The following is a 21,309-nucleotide window of genomic DNA, read 5'->3' as shown; positions in this document are numbered from 1 at the left end:
TGTGCAGAGGGGGATCAAGCTGATGACACTAGTGTAGACTGAGAGCAGATTCTGTTAGCCTAAGCACGGAGGAAGACCACCCAGTCCTCAGGGGACAGATGGGATAGTGCCAGACAACTACACAAATCGCTACAGTTGTACAGTTCAGACATTCCACTTTTCTCCAGATGCTCCTCAGAACCCTGCACATATTTCGAGGCAGAGAGGGCTAGAGCCTTTGGGACCAGATCAGTTCATCATGAAATGCTTGCCTTGCAAGGCCGTACAGAAATCTCAAAGAGGTGTTGCTCTGACCACACTAAACCATAACTCAAGTGCCACTAGGGTAGTTTGCTTTACAGAGTGTTGCTCTGCTTCTCTGCAGTGCAGCACACAGAGTAGACAATGTAAGGGGAAATTATGTGACTTTTCAATGCTGGATTGAACCTCCTCTGCTTTGGTAGATTGGTGCCAGCCCCTAGCCCTAATGGATCAACGCTACCTGCCAGAATGTCAGAGCTGAAAATAGAAAGATGTTTGTAATACTCCTTCCAAATCCTATTACCATATCTTGCTCATCATTATTATCTATGTGAAGCTGCTTTCTTGCCTATTGCATGCTGGGTTCATTTATTATTATTGTTTCTTTGTAGCCTATGTTATACATAAGGAAAGTATGTACTTGGTAAGGAAAAAAAAATGCAAATGTCCTGCAATATGTCAGTAATTCAAAATATTTGCAGAAGATGGAAATGGCTTGTCATACACTGCCTGGAGGCTTTGGGCCCAATAAACAATTGCTGCTTTGTACATCATACTAAGCCATAAAATAGTTTGGTGGGGTCTGGCTTAGTGTATTATGTGAAGCCAGCTATTATGTTTTGTAATTCATGTTTTGTGGCTTATTTAAACTAGCCTAATATGGCTTATTCGATGAACATAGTTAAACAGATGTTTAAATTACTCAATAAGTGAAATGTGAGAAAGCATTTCTGATCTCCAAGGCGCAACAGTCTTTGTAAGTGGAGACTGTAGTGATGGTCCCCAAGACATTCTGTGTATGCAGCATTCAGTGTTCCACCTGAGAGCAGTGTTCGCATTCCACCTATCTAGTTTGCCCCTTTTAGCGTTCATGCTAGTGTAAAAGTTACCTTGATTAGGATTTCCAACTTCTGATGGCAAAAATATTGGTTCCCTGTGGCCCAGTATTAGGAAAACTGTAGAACAGATATCTGATTTTCCCTCCCTCCCTCCCTCCCTCCCTCCCTCCCTCCCTCCCTCTTTCTTTCTTTCTTTCTTTCTTTCTTTCTTTCTTTCTTTCTTTCTTTCTTTCTTTCTTTCTTTCTTTCTTTCTTCCTTCCTTCCTTCCTTCCTTCCTTCCTTCCTTCCTTCCTTCCTTCCTTCCTTCCTTCCTTCCTTCCTTCCTTCCTTCCGACATTTGGATTCTGGGGAGGGAACTAGATGACAATCCCCACAATTCTCCCTTTTAAAAGCCCCCCAACTTACAGCTCCCAACTGTAATTTTCCAGGGATGGTCTAGAAGATGGGAACTCTTCCTGTGAAATTGGAACTGGAAGCAGCTGCTGCTGCAAAACAGCAGAGAAAAAGTAGAGTAGCACTGGAGAAGAGAGAGAGAGACCTATCATGGCGTGCTAGATTTTTGTAGCTGGCATATGGAATAGAGTGATGTGGCCCTATCCCACTTGCATAGTACCACACAGACTGCTGCTTAAATTATGGTGGCCCAGAAGTTGTCTTGCACCAAATGCTGTAGGAATCTATGAAACTGTCTAATGCTGAATCAGATCTTTAGTCTGAGACAAGACTGTGAGCACATAGGTACTCTAGCAGCAGCTACCTAAGGACTGAACTAAGATCCCTTACGTATAAGTGGATGCTGTACCTGTAAAGTATAGCTCTTGTCAAACCGTCTCAAACCATGAACAGTCTGTTTCCTTTATGTCCGTATGATCCAATAGTTCAGTAAGTACAACCTTCTGGTTTAATCAAGTGGTTCATATCAGCAAACCATATAAACGGCTCAAAACATCTACCCATTGGGAGGTCAGTTGCATTTCCCTTTAGGCTTCTTGAATGGGAAGCTGGATATAAACTGCTAATAACTGCAGTGGTTTAACTTACTTGCAGCATTAGTGCAGAAGGGTAGACTATGTCATTATTTAATTACATTTGAAATTAAAACTTAGTTGGTTACAAAGGAGCAGCAAGTCTTCTGCAGGATACAGGTGCCTCATTTTGGACAAAAGACATACTTTGGAGAAACTGCTTGTATCTTTTCAGAACAGTTCAAGGTGAGGAGTAACAGTTGTGAGGGAGAAATGCAGCTTTGAACTATCAAGCCTCTGCCAGAGCTAAGATTCTGTGTTGCAGATGGCATATAGAGACCTACAGAAGTCTAAGTAGTCCAAGCTGTCATATTTACATGGGCCAATTTTCATAGCATTAGCACTAGGAGAGAGAGAGGAGATGTTGTGATGTTCCTGCCTGATCCTATTCCAGTCAAGATTAGAAATCTGAACAAACCAGTCACTCCTGTCCAGATGTCTTGAGACCACAGCCCAGGATGCAGCCTGGCATAGCCTTTTGCAGATTAAAATCCTGGTTCCTGTCTTACCAATGGAACGAGTGCTTGAACTTCTTCTAAGATCACTGGAGCTACAAAATGAAATCCTCATAATCCAATATAAAAGTAAGGTTATTATGATTGGCAATTTTAAAAATTCCATTAATATACACCCATGCGTTTATGATATTGCAACCTTCCAACATAATTTTTAAACATTTGTAAGAGGATTGTTCCAAGTATTGCACTTAGAAAGTAGTTATGACCTTTTTGCATTGCAGAAATAATGCAAGTCTAGGTTTATAAGTAGGCTTAATAGTGATTGTCTGTTGATGCCTTACTGAAAACATTTTATATTTTGATAGGCTAAGAAAGCCTTGAAGAATATTTTACAGAAGTGTACTCATCTGCCAGCTCTTGAGCCCTTGCTGCATGATGCTCCCCCCAACATCCTGAAGCACATAGTTGGCCAGTTCAGCAAGGTAAGGATCAGTGCAGGCAGCATGCCAAGAGCAATATTCCTTGTTAAGGATGATGGCAGCTGTCAGAAGAAAACTTCCACACATTGTTTGGTTCGTATGGATCACTTTTTACCATTTTTCCTTTTTTGGTTGGGATTCTTCAGAGATTGCTTTTTTGGGGGGTGGGGCTGTTTTTTCAGCAACTGTTTAACTAGCTGTTCCTAAATTCACTGCCTCTGTCTGCCTTAGATCCAAGAGTGCAGAGGTAAAACATCCTGCTTTGTGGATCAAGCAAGGGAAAATCTTACTATTTGTATTGGCCTAACCAACCCAAAAACAACATTGCAAGGGCCCCAAAAGAACTATTTGGCTTGAGTGGACATAGCTTATCAAGAACCAGGTTTGGGATTCAGGTTGTTATAGGTAACATGCCAGAATCCCTGCCAACAAATCTCTCTGCTTGATCAACAAGTTTGTAAATTGGACACTACACTTTTATGCCTGAGAAGGAATAGCAAGCCAATAGACCAGCCCTTTCCAACCTGCTAGATTACAATTCCCATCACTCAGGGTCACTCTGATGGCTGGGTGGTGGTGTGCATTGTAATCCATCCCACCTGGATGGTCCCAGATTGTTTGATGGAGAATCAAGAAGTAGAGAAAGCATGAAACCGAGCTGCTTTTTTTTTTTGTTCTTTATCATAAAGAATTGCCAATGCTTTTAAAGGGGAGAAATATTTCCATTTATTTATTTGTTAATCTTATTACACTAAAGTACTTCAGTGGTTTACATGAAACACATGAAAACTAACCTGACATTAGTCTGTGAGTAATGCAAATCTGTTTTTATGAGGAGAGGTCATCCTACTGCCTCTATTGGCTGTGGTTGATTCTGGCCGCAGAATCTCTTAAAGTGGGCAGGTTTGATTGGTTCCCAGGGGAAATTTCTTATTCAACAGAAAGCTGAGCTGGAATGAGCATTAGAGTTCATTGAAGCCCTGACTTTGTAGCTTTGGACCACCTTTTGGGGGTGGAAGAAATACCTTATATAGTAGCAGGGAATAATGAAACAGAATCCCCCCCACTTTTTTTTTTTAGGATTTAAGTGTATGTGTTGATAAAAAAATATGTGTTAATCCTATTTTTTTAATTGAAAAACCATGCTGTTCTGATTAGGTAGTTTGTCACCAAATTGTAGCTTCTAAGTTTGTAAAAAGGAGTTAGAGACCATATACAGGCTGCAATTTAAAAACATAGAAGCATAAAGTTGGAAAAAGAAAGGCTTAGGGCAAGAATCCAGTTTAAAATATCCCTGTTAGCTAGATGTCCAAACTCAAGTTCAAAGGTTACTCATCCTTTCTATATGTGGAACAAGAGCACATACGCCTTGTTTTAAGGGTCATTTTTCACTTTGAATGCTATGGTTCCCCCTCTATTTGTTTCTTGTATGGCATTCATGCTTTGTTTGGGGGGGAACGGAGTCAGAATGAATGAATTCTGATATAAATTCACTCTCCTCCCCAGTCCATGTTCAGAAGATCTTCAGCTGAATTGGTCTGTGTGCTAAAGACTAAAGGTCCACACCACTGCTTAATGAACCTTAAGTGATTTGAAATAATCATAGATAGTAAAGTGAATTAAAAAAATAACCCTTGTGTTTTTAAGATTTTATCGAGAGAATTATGGCATGGATTAGATCAAGTGAATAACCTAATGTGTAATGTATGTTAAGCAGATGGAAACAATTAAGATTAGGGAATCCTCAACCCGGATATTGGAATGTTGTTAGACTCAGTTTAAATGATACCAAATTCAGAAACAAAACCCTCTGAATCTCGTAAAGTGTATTTTCATGCATTAAACTGAAATTGCCATAATGCTTCTTTATTGCTAGAAATGTGAACATAGCATAATCTTTGTCAATAATAAACAAAAATCAGATAAAAGTTATTGGTAATTCACATGTTGTAGTAGTTGCTTTAAGTTTTACATTCGTATTGCAAACTGATTTAAACTAAAGTACTGTAAGTCCCTCCATGATGGTGCTTTGAGTAATGTATTTTTTTCTTCTTTATACCCTCTGCATACAAAGTAAGTATTTGTGGCCACTGTGCTTTACACAAGTGGGTGCTGCACCAGTGCAGAACATCCATCAGACTTCTTTGGTTAAGTCTTTGAAGAGGAAGAAAGCCCCCTCCTCCACCTTAGGCCGTATGCGCAAGGAGGTGCTGCTGCTCATCTCAGTTCCTTTTGATGACCACAGAGGGTAGCATCCTTGCATCTCTCTAGCAAGGACATTTCCCTCCTTTTCATCTATCATTGTTGTATTTCACCTTCATCTTATGACACTGAAGCTGCCTTTTCCCTAGTGCATCCCTGCAGTAGTAAGCCAAGTGGACAGTCCTTGTGCTGCCTCTGCATGGGAGAACAGCACATTGAGCCCATTTCCACACCTTTTCTAAGCAAGCATGGCAGAATCACCAGTGCTACTTGTAGGCTTTATTGTGGGAGGAGGTTCTAAAGACCTCGGGACCAAGCTTCCCGCTTCCTCTCACATCCCAGCTCATACTGTGTATTCGGCTAAGGTCCCTACTTAGAGACAAAATCTACACTGAAGATGAGAAGTGAGACTTTCAGATTCACGTACCTACCATCTCCATAATAGTTCCCTCTGTTGTGTCAAGTTCAATGTCTGTGGCTTCCCCAATCCCTCTGAGGATGGTAACTCGCTTCTGAATTTAAAGTGTAAATACTTGGCTACAGATGGTGAAGAATTTCATAAGAAGAAGGCCAAGACTGTTGAACAAGTATAGTCTTTCTCAGTTATGACACAGCCCCTGCCTGCCAGATTACTAGATCTATCAATTATTTGTCCCATGCTACCTCTGTAAAGCTGGGGTCCCCACTTTAAAGCCAGATTGCACTTCCTTTGTGAGGCACATCTCAGGCCTAAGATTGGCTCCTTAACTTTCCGCAAATGCCCATGTTTGAGAATCTTGGGAGACCAGTTCCAAGGCAGGCAAGGCACCGTTGTACCCAGGGATGCCCTCAGGGTATGGTAAAAAAAAGTCAAGATGACAGCTGCAAAGGTGTGACCAAAGCTCCATCTAGTTTTTTTATGTGTCACAGGTGGAGCTTCAATTGCACAGTTGTGGCTGCCATCTTGACTTTGTTGACCACACTGCAGACACCGCTGGTTGTACTGCTGAATAGTTCATGAATTCTGTTGATGTGAGCAGGAGTGTGGTAGCTGCTTTCACTTGCTTGTTGCAGCCTGTTGTCCTACAAAAGACTATCTCACAAAATGCAGTGAGGTTGTACTATTTTGCCTACTCTAACACCGCTTTGCATACCACATGGGATACTTTCAGGTGCTACAACTGCTTGCTGGCAACATTCCCTTGTAACACTTACCTCTTTGGAAGTTGGGGGAAGAGTGCTGCTTATTTCCTTCTAGCCCAAGTGAGAGAAAAATGGTAAACCTGTTTACTAGCCTACCTGTCTTCTCCGACATTGGTAAAACTCTGTCCAAATGCAACTCAGTTGGCAGGAGCTTCACCCCAAATGTGTCTGTCCCACCACAGTCTTACAGAAGACTGGTAGGCAGGTTTACTGTTCTTCCCATCACTTAAACTTTCAAAAGACTGACAGACCTGTATTCAGAAATAGCCCAAGTGACAGGTTATCAATGGGGAGTATCTCCAGCCTGTCGACCTGCCACTTGGACAGTGTGAAAAGTGGCTAACTCCTCCATCCCAGGAGCCCAAATACAGTTGTCCAAGGCTGCTCTCCACTCTGCCTTATGTGCACTGAACCCCTGCCAAGATGGAATGGGGTTGAAAGAGTAGTCAGCAGTCTGTTATCCCAGCATACTTTAAGCTGGCTTCTGCTTGGAGGAAGCATTGTAGAGCTGCTAGGCAGAATAGCTCCTAATCTGTTATGAATTACCAAATGAAAAATAATCTGTTTCAGCTCAGTGCATTGTCAAGTATGTTGGTATTTTTATATATCAACCAGCAAGTCTGTCTGTTCTGTCTGGCATTTACTTTATTTAATTATTTGGTAAATTTATATAGCTGCCTATCCCACATAAGTGACTCTGAGCAGCATATAAAATTAAAAGCACAAAAACAGTATAAGAAAATAACCAAAAACATAACCAACAAAAAAAATTAAAAACCATAAAAAAAAATCTGCAGGAGAGTGCACTCAGTTTCCCTAGCAATACCCACATTATGGGATCCCCAGGCCAGATGGCAAAGCCATGTTTTCAGGTCCTTTTGGAAGGCCAGCAAGGTGGGGGCCAATCTGTGGGAATGAGGTTCCAAAGGGCAAGTGCCCCAGCAGAAAAGGCTCTCCTCCTGGGTCCCATCAGATGACATTCTTTCATGGACGGGACCTACATGCCCTTTCTGCCAGACCTAATGGGATGGGTACTTCCACTCAGCATGAGCTGTGGTTGCATCCTCAGCTCCTCTTGAGATATCTGTTGTAGAGATAGGCCAGTTGGCAATACAGTCTCAGCCCTCTACTTTTGTTTGTCACTTTCAACTTGATCTTCATGCAGGAATGGATGTGGCCCTCAGCCATTACAACCTTGCCTGCTGCCTTTCATGGTGGCCTGACCCTCTTTTGATGTGCTTAGTTTGCTCCCCTCCCCCATTTGTGTGGAGCACAGGAACCATGGAGATGGACAAGTTGCTTTCCTGTAACTGGTTCTGTGAATGGTCATCTGTGCATTTATATAACCTACCCTCTGTCCCCACCCAAGCCAGGATCTGATTAGAATTCTTGGTGTTCATGGGTGACAGCCGTGTCAGCTCAAGGAACTGAGGAGATAATGAGCAGTACCTCTTCATATATGCCATGTACAGGAACAGAACCTCTTTGTGCAAATGCACAGATGATCATTAAAAAAACACACCATTACAGGTCAGCAGCATATTCCTCTCCTTCATATACTCATTTTTGGCCACATGCTCTTGCCCTTCATTTCATCTTAACTGAGCCTTGAGTGAAGAACATTTGCTGAATTATGCTCACTCTTTTGCATCTCAGCTTTGTTTTAATATTAAACTTCAAAGGAAATAAGAACGTTTGAGTAGGAAGATTGAATTTCTGATTTTATGTTTCCTTTAAATAGGTTCTGCCACATGATTCCAAAGCCCGGCGTCTTTTTGTAACAAGTGGTGGTCTTAAAAAAGTTCAGGAGATAAAAGCAGAGGCTGGCTCACTACTTCAAGAGTATATCAACACAATTAATAATTGTTATCCAGAAGAAATAGTCAGGTGAGGCTAGAAGATAATGCAGGAATTTTATGTCTGCTTTCTTTAAAAAACTATAGTAGTTTAAATTCTTTATCTGACTTTCTAACAATAATGGCATTGTATTGGGCATCACCGTAACAATTGCACAGTTAATACTGCACAAGTATTCAATGGTTCTGGGAATACGAACTATACTTACTCTGGAATCTACATAAGCAGGGATATGTTGATTTCTATGGGCAGATTTCACTTCTGTCTCTGAGGATATTTAGAAGTAGTTATTCAGTAAGAAGCAGGAAATGTCCTATCCAAATAATAATTTTCTAAATTATTTTAATTCATTTGTGTTTCTTCCTCCATACTTGCACATACTGTACATATAGTATTATGATGTGATATTATATTTGTATAACAGCAAATTTGGGGAGTGACCAAATTTATTACTGACTTATTTATTAAAACAGATGTTTCTTTATTACCATCCACCCTATTAAGTCCAACATAGACCTAATGCCCTGTATGCCTGTGTATATGTCACACAATATCACTACAAGCATATGGTTATTGTATTTTGTAATCTGAAGGAATCCTTAGGGAAGAAATGCTGAAATGCTATTTTTTGGCACGGTGTCCACCAGAGTAGAAGAGTTCAAGAAACCAGTACTAGAGGACAGAATAGGGTTGGCCCCAGTGAATATGCTAAGGCAGTTGATATCTCCACTTATAAACTTACAGATAATGTAAGAAATTGTTTTGAATTTCTAGACTGTAGTTGGCCAGCTAGTGATCCCTAGATAACCTCTGGCTGTCAAGATGATTTTAGATAATACAAGGAAGCCGATAGAGAGGAAAGATCCTTGTCTTTGTAGATACGCCACCACATTGTCACATAGTTTAGCTTTATTTGCCAAAATCCAAGGTCCATCTTTTCCTCCTGCCTTCAGAGCTCTGCTTCCAGGAATATAGAAATGAAATTGGCTGTGAATGGGCTGTGTATAGAAACTGAGTTAAAATGTTAGCTGTCTGTGTGCCTGGCCACTGTTGACTCTGTGCCACGCACATGCACTCCCTCTGCTGGTCAGCTGCATTTTCCATACAAGTTAGTTGTATGCTATCATTCACTCTAGTTTCACTTGTAAAAGCATTTTAATGAATTTTCCATAAGGACTCCTTGGGTTGCTATCCCCTGAAAACACCGACTTTAGTTATAGATTTTGTTATTTAGACTTGGGAGCAAGGTATAAGGTCAGCTTTTCCTAACTTGATACTATCTAGATACATTAGTATTACAACTCCCAGAATTTCCAGTCAACATAGCCGTAGGCATGGTAATTTTAATGTATCTGGAAGGACTAGGCTGGGAAAGGCAATATTAGACTGAGTGCCAGTCTGCTTCATCTGACTGAATTTATCTTGAAATATATCAGGTACTTTTCTTAAAAAAAAATTACAGTCTGAGTTCATTGAGCTTTAATCAGAAGTAATCCTATTAATTGTAGGTTAATGGAACTGTAGCAAGTAATACCGTCAGGTTTCTAATATAAATAACAGAATTATTCAAGTTCTCTATTTCCAGGGTACTGTAGTACATAGCACTCACTGTCATTTTAAAATGTGCATATTCCATATCAGCAGATGTAAGTCTGATGATTTTATTAGTTTAATATTTCTAATTGATTTTAGTTTCATCTAGTAATGAAGACTTTATTCATTTACTAATTATTGTTGAGTTTATCTAGCCCCCCAAAAGAATGTACTGCATAGTTTGTACATTTTATTTATTTACTTGATTTAGCTGCCAACTCTGGTTTGAAATATAAAGGAACTAGTTTCTCCCCTAGTTTTTCCTGTCTGCCAACATCTTCTTTTTTATTTTGTTCTAAAATCCAGAGGCTGCTTTTAAATCTGACCTTTGTGCTGGGAACTGAGGGAAGATGGGACTACAGGTAGTCCTTGCTATCTGACCACAGTTGGGACTGGAACTTTGGTCGCTAAGCGATGTGGTTGTTAAGGTGAAACATCACGTGACTGCATTGCTTAGCAACTGCAATCCTGGCAGTCCTGGTTGCCGTTGTTAAGTGAATGCCCTTGTGGTTAGGTGAGGTAACTTCCTGCAGGCTTCCCACAGTCAAGTCATTGGGGAACCTGGCAGGAAGTTGCAAGCCCCAGGGAGGGAACAAGGGGGTGCATGGGAAGGTCAGGTCAGGTGTGCGAGTCAGGGCTTTGGAGGCTGCCTGAAAAACTTTTGTGCTGAAATCCAAGCAGGATTTTGGAACAGGGAGTTTAGTGCATGGAGCTGCTCTATGCGCTAAACTTCCTGTGCCAAAATCCTGCTTGGATTTCAGCACAAAGGTTTTCAGGGCTACCTGGATTTTGGCATAGAGCTTTTTCAGGCAGCCCTCAGAGACGAGAGGGAGCCCTCTCGGCAGGCGGCAGCAGCTTGCGATCTTCCCTGCCAGCTGCTTTCCCAGCAGGTGGCAGGGAAAATTGCAGATGGTGATCACATGATCGCAGGGCACTTGACAACCTCGTAAGGACGAACCGATTGCCAAGAGCCCAGATCGCTGTAACTTTGGGTCAGGTTGTAAGTCCCTTCATTCAGTGCCGTCGTAACTTTGAACAGTCACTGAACGAATGGTTGGATAGCGAGGACTACCTGTAATTTTTATTCTTTGATTGCCAATCCAAGGAGGTATAGATAGACAACAATAAATCCTCCAAATAAAATTTTGAAGGAGTCCAGGCAGTGCTAAAGGAATCTTCTGTGGAGAAGTCTTTGGACATTTGTGTTTTACTTTGTAATTTTTTAGCAAAGTAAGGAAATAGAGGTGCGATGTCAGGTTTCACTGAACATACAGAAACTCAGCTTCACAGCAGGGGTCAAAGATCTTGTCTTGGATGTATATTCCTATTAAATGACAAAGCACTTATTTTAAAAATGGGCGAGGTTATTATGAATCATATAGATTATAAGTTGTTCCCATTTGGGTTTCCTAAATTGAATTCATATTTTTCTTGTTAAATTATAACAGGAAAAGCAGAATTTGGGTAGGTGGAAGATTCAGATACAGAGTTCAGCTTAAGATACGATTAGATGCTAAGAGTGCAAAGCCCCCCACCCCATTCCAATGATTCCTCTTACAAAGTACTGCCATTAAATTGCAACAACCAGACCCACTACACAAAATATGCAGAAGTTGAACAAATATTTTGGTATTTGTTTTACTTCTAATCTAATCTGATACCAAAAATGCTTGGAGCATGCAAATTTTTCCTGTGGGGTTGGAGGGAAGTCACCCTTATGAAACAAACATTCTGGTCTTCTAGTCTAATTTTTATCTCCTCAGTGCAGTCTGAAGTATACATAATTCTACTGATTATAAGTGTGCCTAATTCCATGCTGGATTGCAGCTTTGGTATTTAACATTATGAGTTTTTAATGAAGTCACCCTTATTTCTCTTTCAGATATTACTCTCCTGGATATTCTGAAGCACTTCTGGAAAGGGTAGAAAATTATCACCCAGTTCTATAAACTCCTCATCTCTATAGGAAAGAGGCGGGGGGGGGGACCCTTTTTATTATCTTTGTTTTGAGTGGCAAGCAAATATAGTTTGGCCAAGACTGGTCTGGGAAATATTTAACCTTCTGTTCTGTTACCAATCAATTATGACAACAGGAAGACATACCCTTTCCACCTTTGATCCACAGTTGGCTTCTGGAACTCATGCTAAGAACAAAGACTGTCATGTGCCTGTTTTAAAAGAACTGTGTTTCTCAGGAGCTTTGGAAGTCCAAGTACAGAGGGGCCAGGACTCTTTCTGGATGCACCTGAGGTCTGCCGAACAGGTTGTACCAACAGGTTCTTAAGACAAATGAACCGTTCCAACAGATAAAGACAATTATTCTGAGGGAGGATTACAACCTTATCCAGTAAGCATCAGAGCTGTACGTTTGTTGTTCATTTCACTGGGGCTTGCGGTTTGCTCAGTCTAAGCAGAAATTAGACTGTGCTTCCACTTTCTTGATTATCTTCCTGCTACTGCTTCTGCCCCGGTACTTGCAGTAAACCAATGAATGTTTGACCTTTTAACAACCAAGCTTTTGATTGTACTGTTTCATTTATCGCTTTTAGGGGTGGCTTTCAAGGGAGCTGTTATTTGGGAAACAAACTATTTGCAAGGGTTGGAAAGCAGTTGTGAAGTGGAAAAGAAGATAAGCGTGGTACTGAATCTTGCTTAAAAATGTGTAAATACACACCTTTTCCTCAGCATTTCTGAGAGGGGGGCATTTCCTTTTTTTAACACATTCCAACAGCCTCTCCATTAAACAAGGTAGCACTAGATGACAGCAAAATAAAATTCAGTATCCATTGCCAAATGCAAATAACAGTTGACAGTTTTATGAAGCCAACATTATTTTCCTTTTGTCTTTGCTCAGGCCTACATTTCCATGATATATAAAGGTTAAAAGGTTCGGTATTTAAGAAAGAGAACATTGCTCTCCAGGGGCTGCATAGAAATAATTTTACAGAACAAAAGCACCCTGTGTTTCTCATTGGTCTTACAAGCTGAGTGTGAGTTGGGTTGACTCATATGTACCCCCAAGCAATGAAATGAATCCCAAATAGCAATATCTTGCATTACTTCTGAAAAAATACAGTGCTTCAGTGAGTCCCTAATGATAGAAAGCTATGTGAATTTGGATCACTCCAAAAGAATGCCTGCTTAGGGGATTTATTACTAACCTCATATTTCAAGTATCCTGTGTGAAGAGGGAGCTTCGCTTTCCACTATCCATCATAATCGTAGCTCTTCTGTTTCCTTCTGGCAATTACATCCCCTCTTATAAAATCTTGGTATCCTAATAAATCCCTGATGGTTGGGAAGAATGCAAGAGAAAAGGAGGAAGAGGAAGGAAATACAATCAGCCCAGAAACAAACAAAAAAAGCACTTAGAAACATCTAAAAAGAAGCGCTCTGGCCATACTATCAAGGCCTCCACTGAAGGCCCACCTTATACTTTGACTTGCAAAGAGCTACCTTGATGAATGGATTGTAGTGACCACTAATGAATATCATGAAGCTGCTCCAAGATTTGATTAGGTCATGCTTTGGGGGCATGTGGCTATTTGACATTAATTTACGTTCCCAGTAGCTTTTCAACATATTTGAAAAAGAATGACATGCAAAATCAGAGCACACGCTGCTGTGCCCCTCTCCTTTACGGAAATGTCACCAAAACCTCTAAGAATTGTTCTGTGGAATCTTGGAAGGGCAACCTGCAGCCCATGCGGTAGGTATAGCCTCAGCCTCCAAACCAATTTCACTTTGTTCCCCACAGCATTATATTTTGCCCTCATTTTTGACAAAGCAAGTGTTAAATGTGTTTGTTTTATGTAACCTTCCCCTTAAAGCCAACTCATCAAATCTTGAAAAGAATCCTGAACCCAAAATGTTAGCCTTGTGCACTCCAGCAACACAACTATATTACTCTGCAGGATTTATTTTATTCTACTGGATCAAATGTTTGTAATTCTTGTGCAATTTTTAGTAAGCTTGCATTCTCTATTTTATTTTTTTAAAGCAAGGGAGCCCAACTATGAATCCTAGCCACATTGCCAGTATTCACTGTATCGTATAAAAATTGTGTCTTATATTTCTTTTCAATGATAAATAATATTGGTCCTGGCAAAATGAAGCACATGCTGCATTCTGCCCTATAATTTGGGTTAGCGTGAATGCCAATTAGACGATTAGTATTGTGCAGTATTTGTGTACGCTTAAGAGAAGATCAAATTAGGGGATGCCTGGAATGAGCAAAACACATCTTGGAGAGAAAAGGATGAGCCCAATTTTCTGTGATGGCTCTCCTTATCTAGTGTTATCCTTGCCTAGACATATTTTGACCTGGCATCTTTTGCTAGCTAAGTTAGTTTGGTCAATACAAAGTTCCAAAAATGTCGTATAGCACAGAGATGCTATAATGGACATGTTTCTGCCCTCCAACTATTGATTTACAAAACAGGATCGTTAAGAAACAAAATGCAGAATATAGCAAAATGATAATAATGAAGATCTTGTTTAAGCATTTTTAGCTATTATTTTTAGCTCCTACAACAGTTTTCCTAATAACACAGCGTTATGTCATGAAAAAAGTCTATTTGAAGAGGGGGAGATTATGACATTTTTTTCTTCTCCTACATCAAAGAGCTCAGCTGCATCAAGTCAGAGGCCTCTCTATAGTAGCTTAGGATTCTTTGTAATACGATAGCTAACCCAGTGTTTCTCAACCGTGGCAATTTTAAGATGTCTGGACTACAACTCCCAGAATTCCCCAGCCAGCCATGGGAATTCTGGGAGTTGAAGTACAGACATCTTAAAGTTGCCAAGGTTGAGAAACACTGAGCTAACCAGTTGCCTGTGGGAAGAAGATGAAGTTTCTTCCTCTTGTTCATAAAGCAGTTGATCTAACTTCTGTGAGAAGAGGCTCAGTCTCAGTTTGGTGAAAGAATCACAAGTGGAAGTAACATTCATTATTTGTTGAAATTTGTAATTTAGTGATCTTTCTAAATTGTGCTATAATTCACTGACCCCCCATTTATAGTCAAATATGCTATGATTTTTGTTATGCTATGCACCAACTCTATGCCAGCTAATACTGTATATTTAAAATTTAAAGTACACACCGACTTTATTGACCCCAGTTAATTCTTAAAACCTGTTGGGTAATCATGCACTGATGTTGCATTGTTAAAAGTGCACCTGAAGATTTTCAATGATTTTCAGTTGGTTCACTGAGGTAAAGATTTCTGTACACACAGATGTATCCCTCTCTTTTCCTCACTGTGTCTTTCCTCAAATTAGGGGAATCAACTTTACAGCATCCCCACTTGTTAATAAGCCTGAATAATTGCCAGGATTGACCTCTCATAACTCTGATGTGCAACAAACACGAGGCATTTTGCAGCATTTCTTTTCAAAATAGAAGTGAGCATAGCAAATGCTTTTGAGTCAGAGCTGCATGTTGCTAATTTTAATAGCTCTCACTTGGCCCACATGCATATAAAAACACAGAGGCAGCCTATGACTTTTTGCTGCTTGCAGCAATGAATAAGATGTCAGTCTCTTCTCTTTCCATGTACGAAAGCCAACTGGACAATCTTGAATTTTTATTCAATGGTACTAATGGAACAGCATCTCCCACTACACCTGTAGGCTGCAGGGCAACCTAAGTGGGATACTGCAGGTAGTCCTCACTTAATAACCATTCGTTTAGTGACCGTTCAAAGTTACAGCAGTGCTGAACAAAGGACTTACAACTGGTCCTTGCACTTACAACCATCTCAGCACCCACACAGTCACACAATCACAATTCAGGTGCTTGGCAACCAGCTTGCACTTAGGATAGTTGCAGCGTCCTGGGGTCATGTGATCGGCATTTGCAACCTTCCCAGCCAGCTTCTGGCAAGATAATGGGGAACCATATGATTTGCTTAACGGCCATGTGATTCACTTAATGGCTGCAATGATTCACTTAATGACTACTGCAAAAAAGGTGAAATTGGGCACAACTCGCTTAACAACCACCCTACTTAACAAATTTTCTGGTCCCTATCGTGGTCGTTAGGCAAGGACTACCTGTATAGCTCTCTGTGGTAGCACCTTACAGCTGCCTTCCAAAATCTGCTGACAGAGGTTATTGCCTTATTCTGCCAAAGGTTCCTGTGCATATGCACATGCACACTCAAACCTGCTTATAGTTTTTTAAAAAATAAGATTCAGGAATATATGCAAGAGAACAGCCTGCCTTACCATAGTGCAGAAGGGATTTCAGGCTAGTTATGAAATAATGAAGAATGTGGGAGATTAAATATATAAACTGGATGGCCTCCAGTGAATGAAGCCAAAGTCTTCCGGAGAGAAAGAACTATCTTGTGAATTAGGCCTCTAAATAGTACCCAGGGGGCCTTGATGACTTGCAATAAAAACAAACATTGCATGCTTCCAATTAGCTCACTGGTTTTTCAAAGCCAAATTCACTGGCCAGGCAGCATAACATAATGCATGTATAAATATAAGAGAGCCAGTTTGGTCTAGTGGTTAAGGCTCCAGGTTAGAAATCAAGAGACTATGAGTTCTAGTCCTGCCTTAGGTACAAAGCCAACTGGATGACCTTGGGCCAGTCACTCACTCTCAGCCCCAGGAAGGAGGCAATGGCAAACCACTCCAGAAATCTTGCCAAGAAAACTGGGAACTTGCCTAGGCAGTCACCAGGAGTCAACACTGACTCCAAGGCACTTATATATCTATCTCTATATATGCACACACACACACATACATACATACACACACACACATTATGTTACGCTGCCTGGACAATGAATTTGACTTTGAAAAATATATATACGTGTGTGTGTATAAATAAATAATACATAGCGTTTGATTGAATATAATAAAGGGTAAAAGATGCATTGCCCATAAAGCTACGTGATAACGAATGTGAAGATTCTCATCATAATCTATTTTAGGTTTCTTTTTTAAATATCCACTGTTGTATCTGGATCATAAGCAGCTTGAGTTGCATGCTAACGGTGGGATACCTGCGACCCTACAGTTATTGAACTACGACGCCCAGAATCTTTCACTATTGGACATGTTGGCAGGGGTTGCTAGGAAATGAAATTGAGTGACACTTGGAAAGCAGTCAGTCCCCACCCTGATGGCAAGGTGAACTTTAATAGGTTTTTCCCTAAGTACACAATCAACAAATATGAACTTTCATTACCTGTCAACCTTTCCTTAGATGGACCAATACACTTGATGAACAGAGAGTAACAGCCAAGGCTGGAATGTATCCCTTATGATCATCTGTCTATGGGCAAGAAAAAAAATGGAGCACAACCAAGACATGTAAACACACTACAGTGCTTTTACTCAACTAATATGCTTCTTCTGAGGCCAATCAATATGTTTCAATTGGAGACAACGGCACATTAAGGACGTATTTCAAAGTGTACATTTCAACTATTAATGCTCTTTCAGAAGAAGGAAATGTACAGATCCTGCACCAGAGCTGTGGCAGGGGAAGCCAGAGGTTAGTATTTCCTCCCTGCACCATTTTCACCCTGCAAATCATCCTCTAATACTGCTCCTATTGGGTCTCATATATGAACCTGAATAACCAAGTATAAATAACACCAAGCTGTAAAAAGTTCTAAAATGTATTATACTTAAATGCATGCGTGTATAGACAAAATCTTAAAATGCCACATTTACCTGAAAGGAGGACGACTCAGGATTTAAAATAATTCCCTACTTCCCAAAAAAAAGTAGATGGAGGGAAAAGTTATAAATAAAAAATCCTGTTCAATGTCTAGCTTTCCCTACCTTGTCCATTCTGAATTGCCAATCCCTAATACTGGAAATTTTCTCCTCCCCAATAAATGTATCCTTGTGTCACACTTGTGTGTGCATGCATCCGTACTTACTAGAACCCCCACTCTAGAAAACAAGCAGGGCCAAAACAATAAAAGTAAATTGCCTATAAAATGAGGCACCCCATCTTAAAAATCAAATAATGGATCTATCTGCATATATTCACATACACAAACTGGTTTTCACAGAGAAAGACCCAAGCGCGCCCGTGCACCTTTTGTCTTTCCAACAGAAAGCGCCAACAGAAAAAGGAATGGAAGGGGTAACTACAAAAATTTGGCAGGCTAGAAGCCCTTCCAAACGATGGCTAATCATCAAAGATTTTCATTTTTAGGCAATGAGATCTGCATTCATTTTTTACCTTATGGCCATTTTTCCAGCAATGTTTTCTGCTGTCTGCCCCCCCCCACATGAACAATATCTTCTGCTCACTGTCCCCCCCACCCCCACCCATTACATGCACATCCAATTCACAGATTATTTTGGAGGAAAACAATCTTATTGGGTAAATAGGGTGGGTGGCTTTTTAAGAATTGGGTTTTTTATAGATCATTTGTCTTTGAAATAACAAAATTCATTCTGTACGAAAGATATTTCTGATTGCACAAATGCACACAGATTATGTGGTTCCAAAAGACTAAGAAATATGCCCTTATCTTGCAAATTGTCAGTTAGTCAACAAAAATTGATTTGAGTACAACTGATATTGTGCAGTGGAGAAAAAGACTTTCTTCCAATATAACTGCAAGCACGCAACTGTTGAGAAAAGGATACAGCTCTGCGATGGTTAAACTGCTTGAGTGCTGAAAAACCCATCAGTGTTTATACAGTAAAGCACTGCTTTCTTGACAGCAGCAATTTATATATTAGTCGACTGGATTTTCAGGAAAGACCATTGCAAATACATCATTGGCTGTTTCATATCATCTGGGCATGCTCTTTCTAAAGAAGTCAAGTTTCTCAAGCTGAAATATGACATGATTTTAAAAGAAATGGCATTGTGGCTGCTTTGGCCCCACATACTTTTTGGGAGTCCCTCTCAACCAGCACAGCTGCAGTGGGCACTCCATCCTTGAACAAGAGCCATCTTGCTCCTGTCCCCCATGAGGGCTCCCTCTGTGCCACTGTCACCATAACTACGTCCTTTGCCCTCCCTTCCTCCATCTCTGGGTCCAAACCATACCATTGCCCAGAACTACTTCTGGACAGTGGTATGGTTTGGACCCAGGGATGGAGCAAAGTGAGGCAGCTGGAGTACTTTAAGCTCCAAGAGGTGGAGGGGAAGAGGGGCAGGGCCGGGGCTGACAGTAAGAAGATCCCTTATGGGACCCAGTTCCTGATGCTGGTGCTGCTGTTGATAATGTTGGCCAAAATAAACCCCTTCACAGAAGTTTTTAGAGACTCGTCTACATTATCCCAGATTCTATGTCCTGCTATGTCAACCTTCTTTTCTTTTGCTCTGTATGCCTTCCCCTTACTTCCTGGACATGGGTACTTAGCTCCCCATCATAGGTGCTTGGTGTAAGTCACACTGACATCACGTGTATCATGACATCATTGTGCAAATGACATAAATTGTGTTATTTGTGACATTTGTGGAATAAGGGCATGATGCACATGGCATCACTTGCCCCACCTTGCCCCTCCCCAGTGGACACCCATGCTCTCCAAAATAATTGCTGCAAGCCAAGAATTTCAGGAAAGCATCTTGGAAGAATTATGTTAAGGTGATGCAGTGGGATATACTAAAATGAATGACAACAATGGAAACAGTAGGAACTATCTGAAGGCCAATAGGAAGTGACTGGGTACTACAAATGCCTGTTGATCATTTGGCTCCTGGAAACAGATGCAAGCTGCAAGTAAAGCAAGGACTAGCTGTTAAAAGAGAACGGAAGGGGTCACAGTGCCGTTGACAGGCAGAAACATTCAGCTAGAGCGGTAACAGTGCATAAGAAACTGGAGTGATGCCTTCGCCAACAAAGGCCAATGAAAAAGCTTGCTTTTTTCTGCAAAGGGATGAAGAAAACAACAGGTGTCTTCAGGAAAAAGAGAACAATGTCCCTACATTGTGAATCTCCTACATTTTCAGACTTCAATTTCTCTCCTCTTGGTCTTGGAACTTTACAAGGAAGGTCCGTAGAGGCTTGGAAAGCACATTTCCTTCTGTATTTAATAGCTGGCATTTCCTCTTTGTATTCTTTTCCAAATGCCAGCTTCTTGGCATGAATCCCTTTTTGGATGGCTCCCTCTTTGATATTTCCCATTTATTTATTTTTCAGCTGGCTGGAAAGACAGGCATAAAAGAGCCTTCTATTCTGCCTGGTGAGGTATGGCTCCAGGGATTGGACACAGAGTGTTCCTGAAGATGGAACTCCTGGGACTTCTTTGAAGAGTTAATGATTAGAGGGGTGGGGAGGTATTTATTTGCTGCACAAACACTCCCCCCCCCCGCCACCACCATCCTGTCCCACCCTGCCCAGCAGGAATTGTGGCAGTCTCTCGGGTTGCCAGTGCAACTGAGACAATAATGATAGAGGTTTCCATGGTGTGTGTGTGTGTGTGTGTGTGTGTGTCCATTTATGTAAGTGAGTGAGTGAAAAAAAGTCAAGAAGTTGGCCCCAAACTCCTGATTGAAGTCCTGCCCCCTTTTTACATCTCTTGTTCAAAACAGGGGTGGGGCTTTCATCATGCAGTCAGGGCTGCCATCTTGCCTTTTTGGACCCCACGCTGGTTGCCCCTGAATAATGAGTTCTTCTAATTTTATTATCATAAAAGATTAATATACAGCAGTATTTCTCAAACATGGCAACTTTAAGATGGGTGGACTTCAACTCTCAGAATTCCCCAGCCAGCCATGCTGGCTGGGGAATTCTGGGAGTTGAAGTCCACCCATCTTAAAGTTGCCATGTTTGAGAAACACTGATATACAGGGAACTAAACTTTGAGGAGAATCAAGCTAAGATGGCTACTTCTTTTTTTTTTTTTGATGGGATGTCCACGTCGAACTAGCAATGAAATGGCTATAGCTGTGTTTGCAACTACATTTGCATTTGTAATTAAAAGATAAACTTAGCATTTCAGTTGACCCAAGGCCATTTGTTAAATCTCAATATGTTTTGCAAGTTGAGAAATCTCTGCAGTCCAAAAAGCAAGCTCTTCTCTACTCAATGAGGCGTACTTACCAAATAAGTTAGGTGCTATGCTAGGAACTGCTGCCCTGAGGTTGTGGGAATGATGAGATTTGTAGTCCAACACCTCTGGAGCTCTCCAGGTTGAGGAAAGCTGTTGTAGGGAATAACATAGCAATACAGTCCACTATTTCAATCTTGTCCACTGATTCAATCCAATCAGGATGGACAACTGGGTAGGATTAATAACGTAGATCAAATGAAACCATTTAGAATTTATTGGGATTTCTTTAATATACCAAGCCAGCCAACAAGCCTGTTCATGCCCAGAATTACTCATGATAAAGTCACAGCTGGCTGTGTAAACTTCTTCCAAGTGGCAGACAATATTTCTGTAGAAAGTATAGCAGATGACTTAGTTGAACTTGGTTGAGCTTGAAAAATTGAAGCC

The 21,309-nt window shown here is 40.8% G+C and overlaps 1 protein-coding gene and 1 long non-coding RNA gene across 3 annotated transcripts in view; both read left to right on the top strand.

Moving 5' to 3' along the window:
- Positions 1–13,567, top strand: part of SPAG6 (sperm associated antigen 6) — a 54,898-nt gene extending 41,331 nt beyond the window's left edge. The window contains exons 8-10 of one of the 2 annotated variants that reach the window (XM_088150376.1): positions 2,929–3,045; positions 8,168–8,313; positions 11,759–13,567. In XM_088150376.1, the coding sequence (XP_088006502.1) occupies positions 2,929–3,045; positions 8,168–8,313; positions 11,759–11,825 (330 nt within the window). In that variant the 3' untranslated portion in view covers positions 11,826–13,567. The remainder of the gene's footprint in view (positions 1–2,928; positions 3,046–8,167; positions 8,314–11,758) is intronic. The other variant, XM_007427833.3, reaches the window with a different exon arrangement.
- LOC148214572 (uncharacterized) lies at positions 3,059–7,948 on the top strand. The gene is made up of 2 exons (XR_015797784.1): positions 3,059–5,119; positions 5,164–7,948. It is a non-coding gene; the product is annotated as an uncharacterized LOC148214572 (long non-coding RNA).
- Positions 13,568–21,309: the final 7,742 nt, after the last annotated feature.

The sequence above is a fragment of the Python bivittatus genome, unplaced genomic scaffold, assembly GCF_059951505.1.
Source record: "Python bivittatus isolate LINGU-HERP-01145 unplaced genomic scaffold, Pbiv_v1 ctg000610_np1212, whole genome shotgun sequence".
In the NCBI taxonomy this organism is placed as follows: domain Eukaryota; kingdom Metazoa; phylum Chordata; class Lepidosauria; order Squamata; family Pythonidae; genus Python; species Python bivittatus.
Note: the sequence above shows the minus strand (reverse complement) of the source record. Positions and strands in the feature narration are given on the sequence as shown.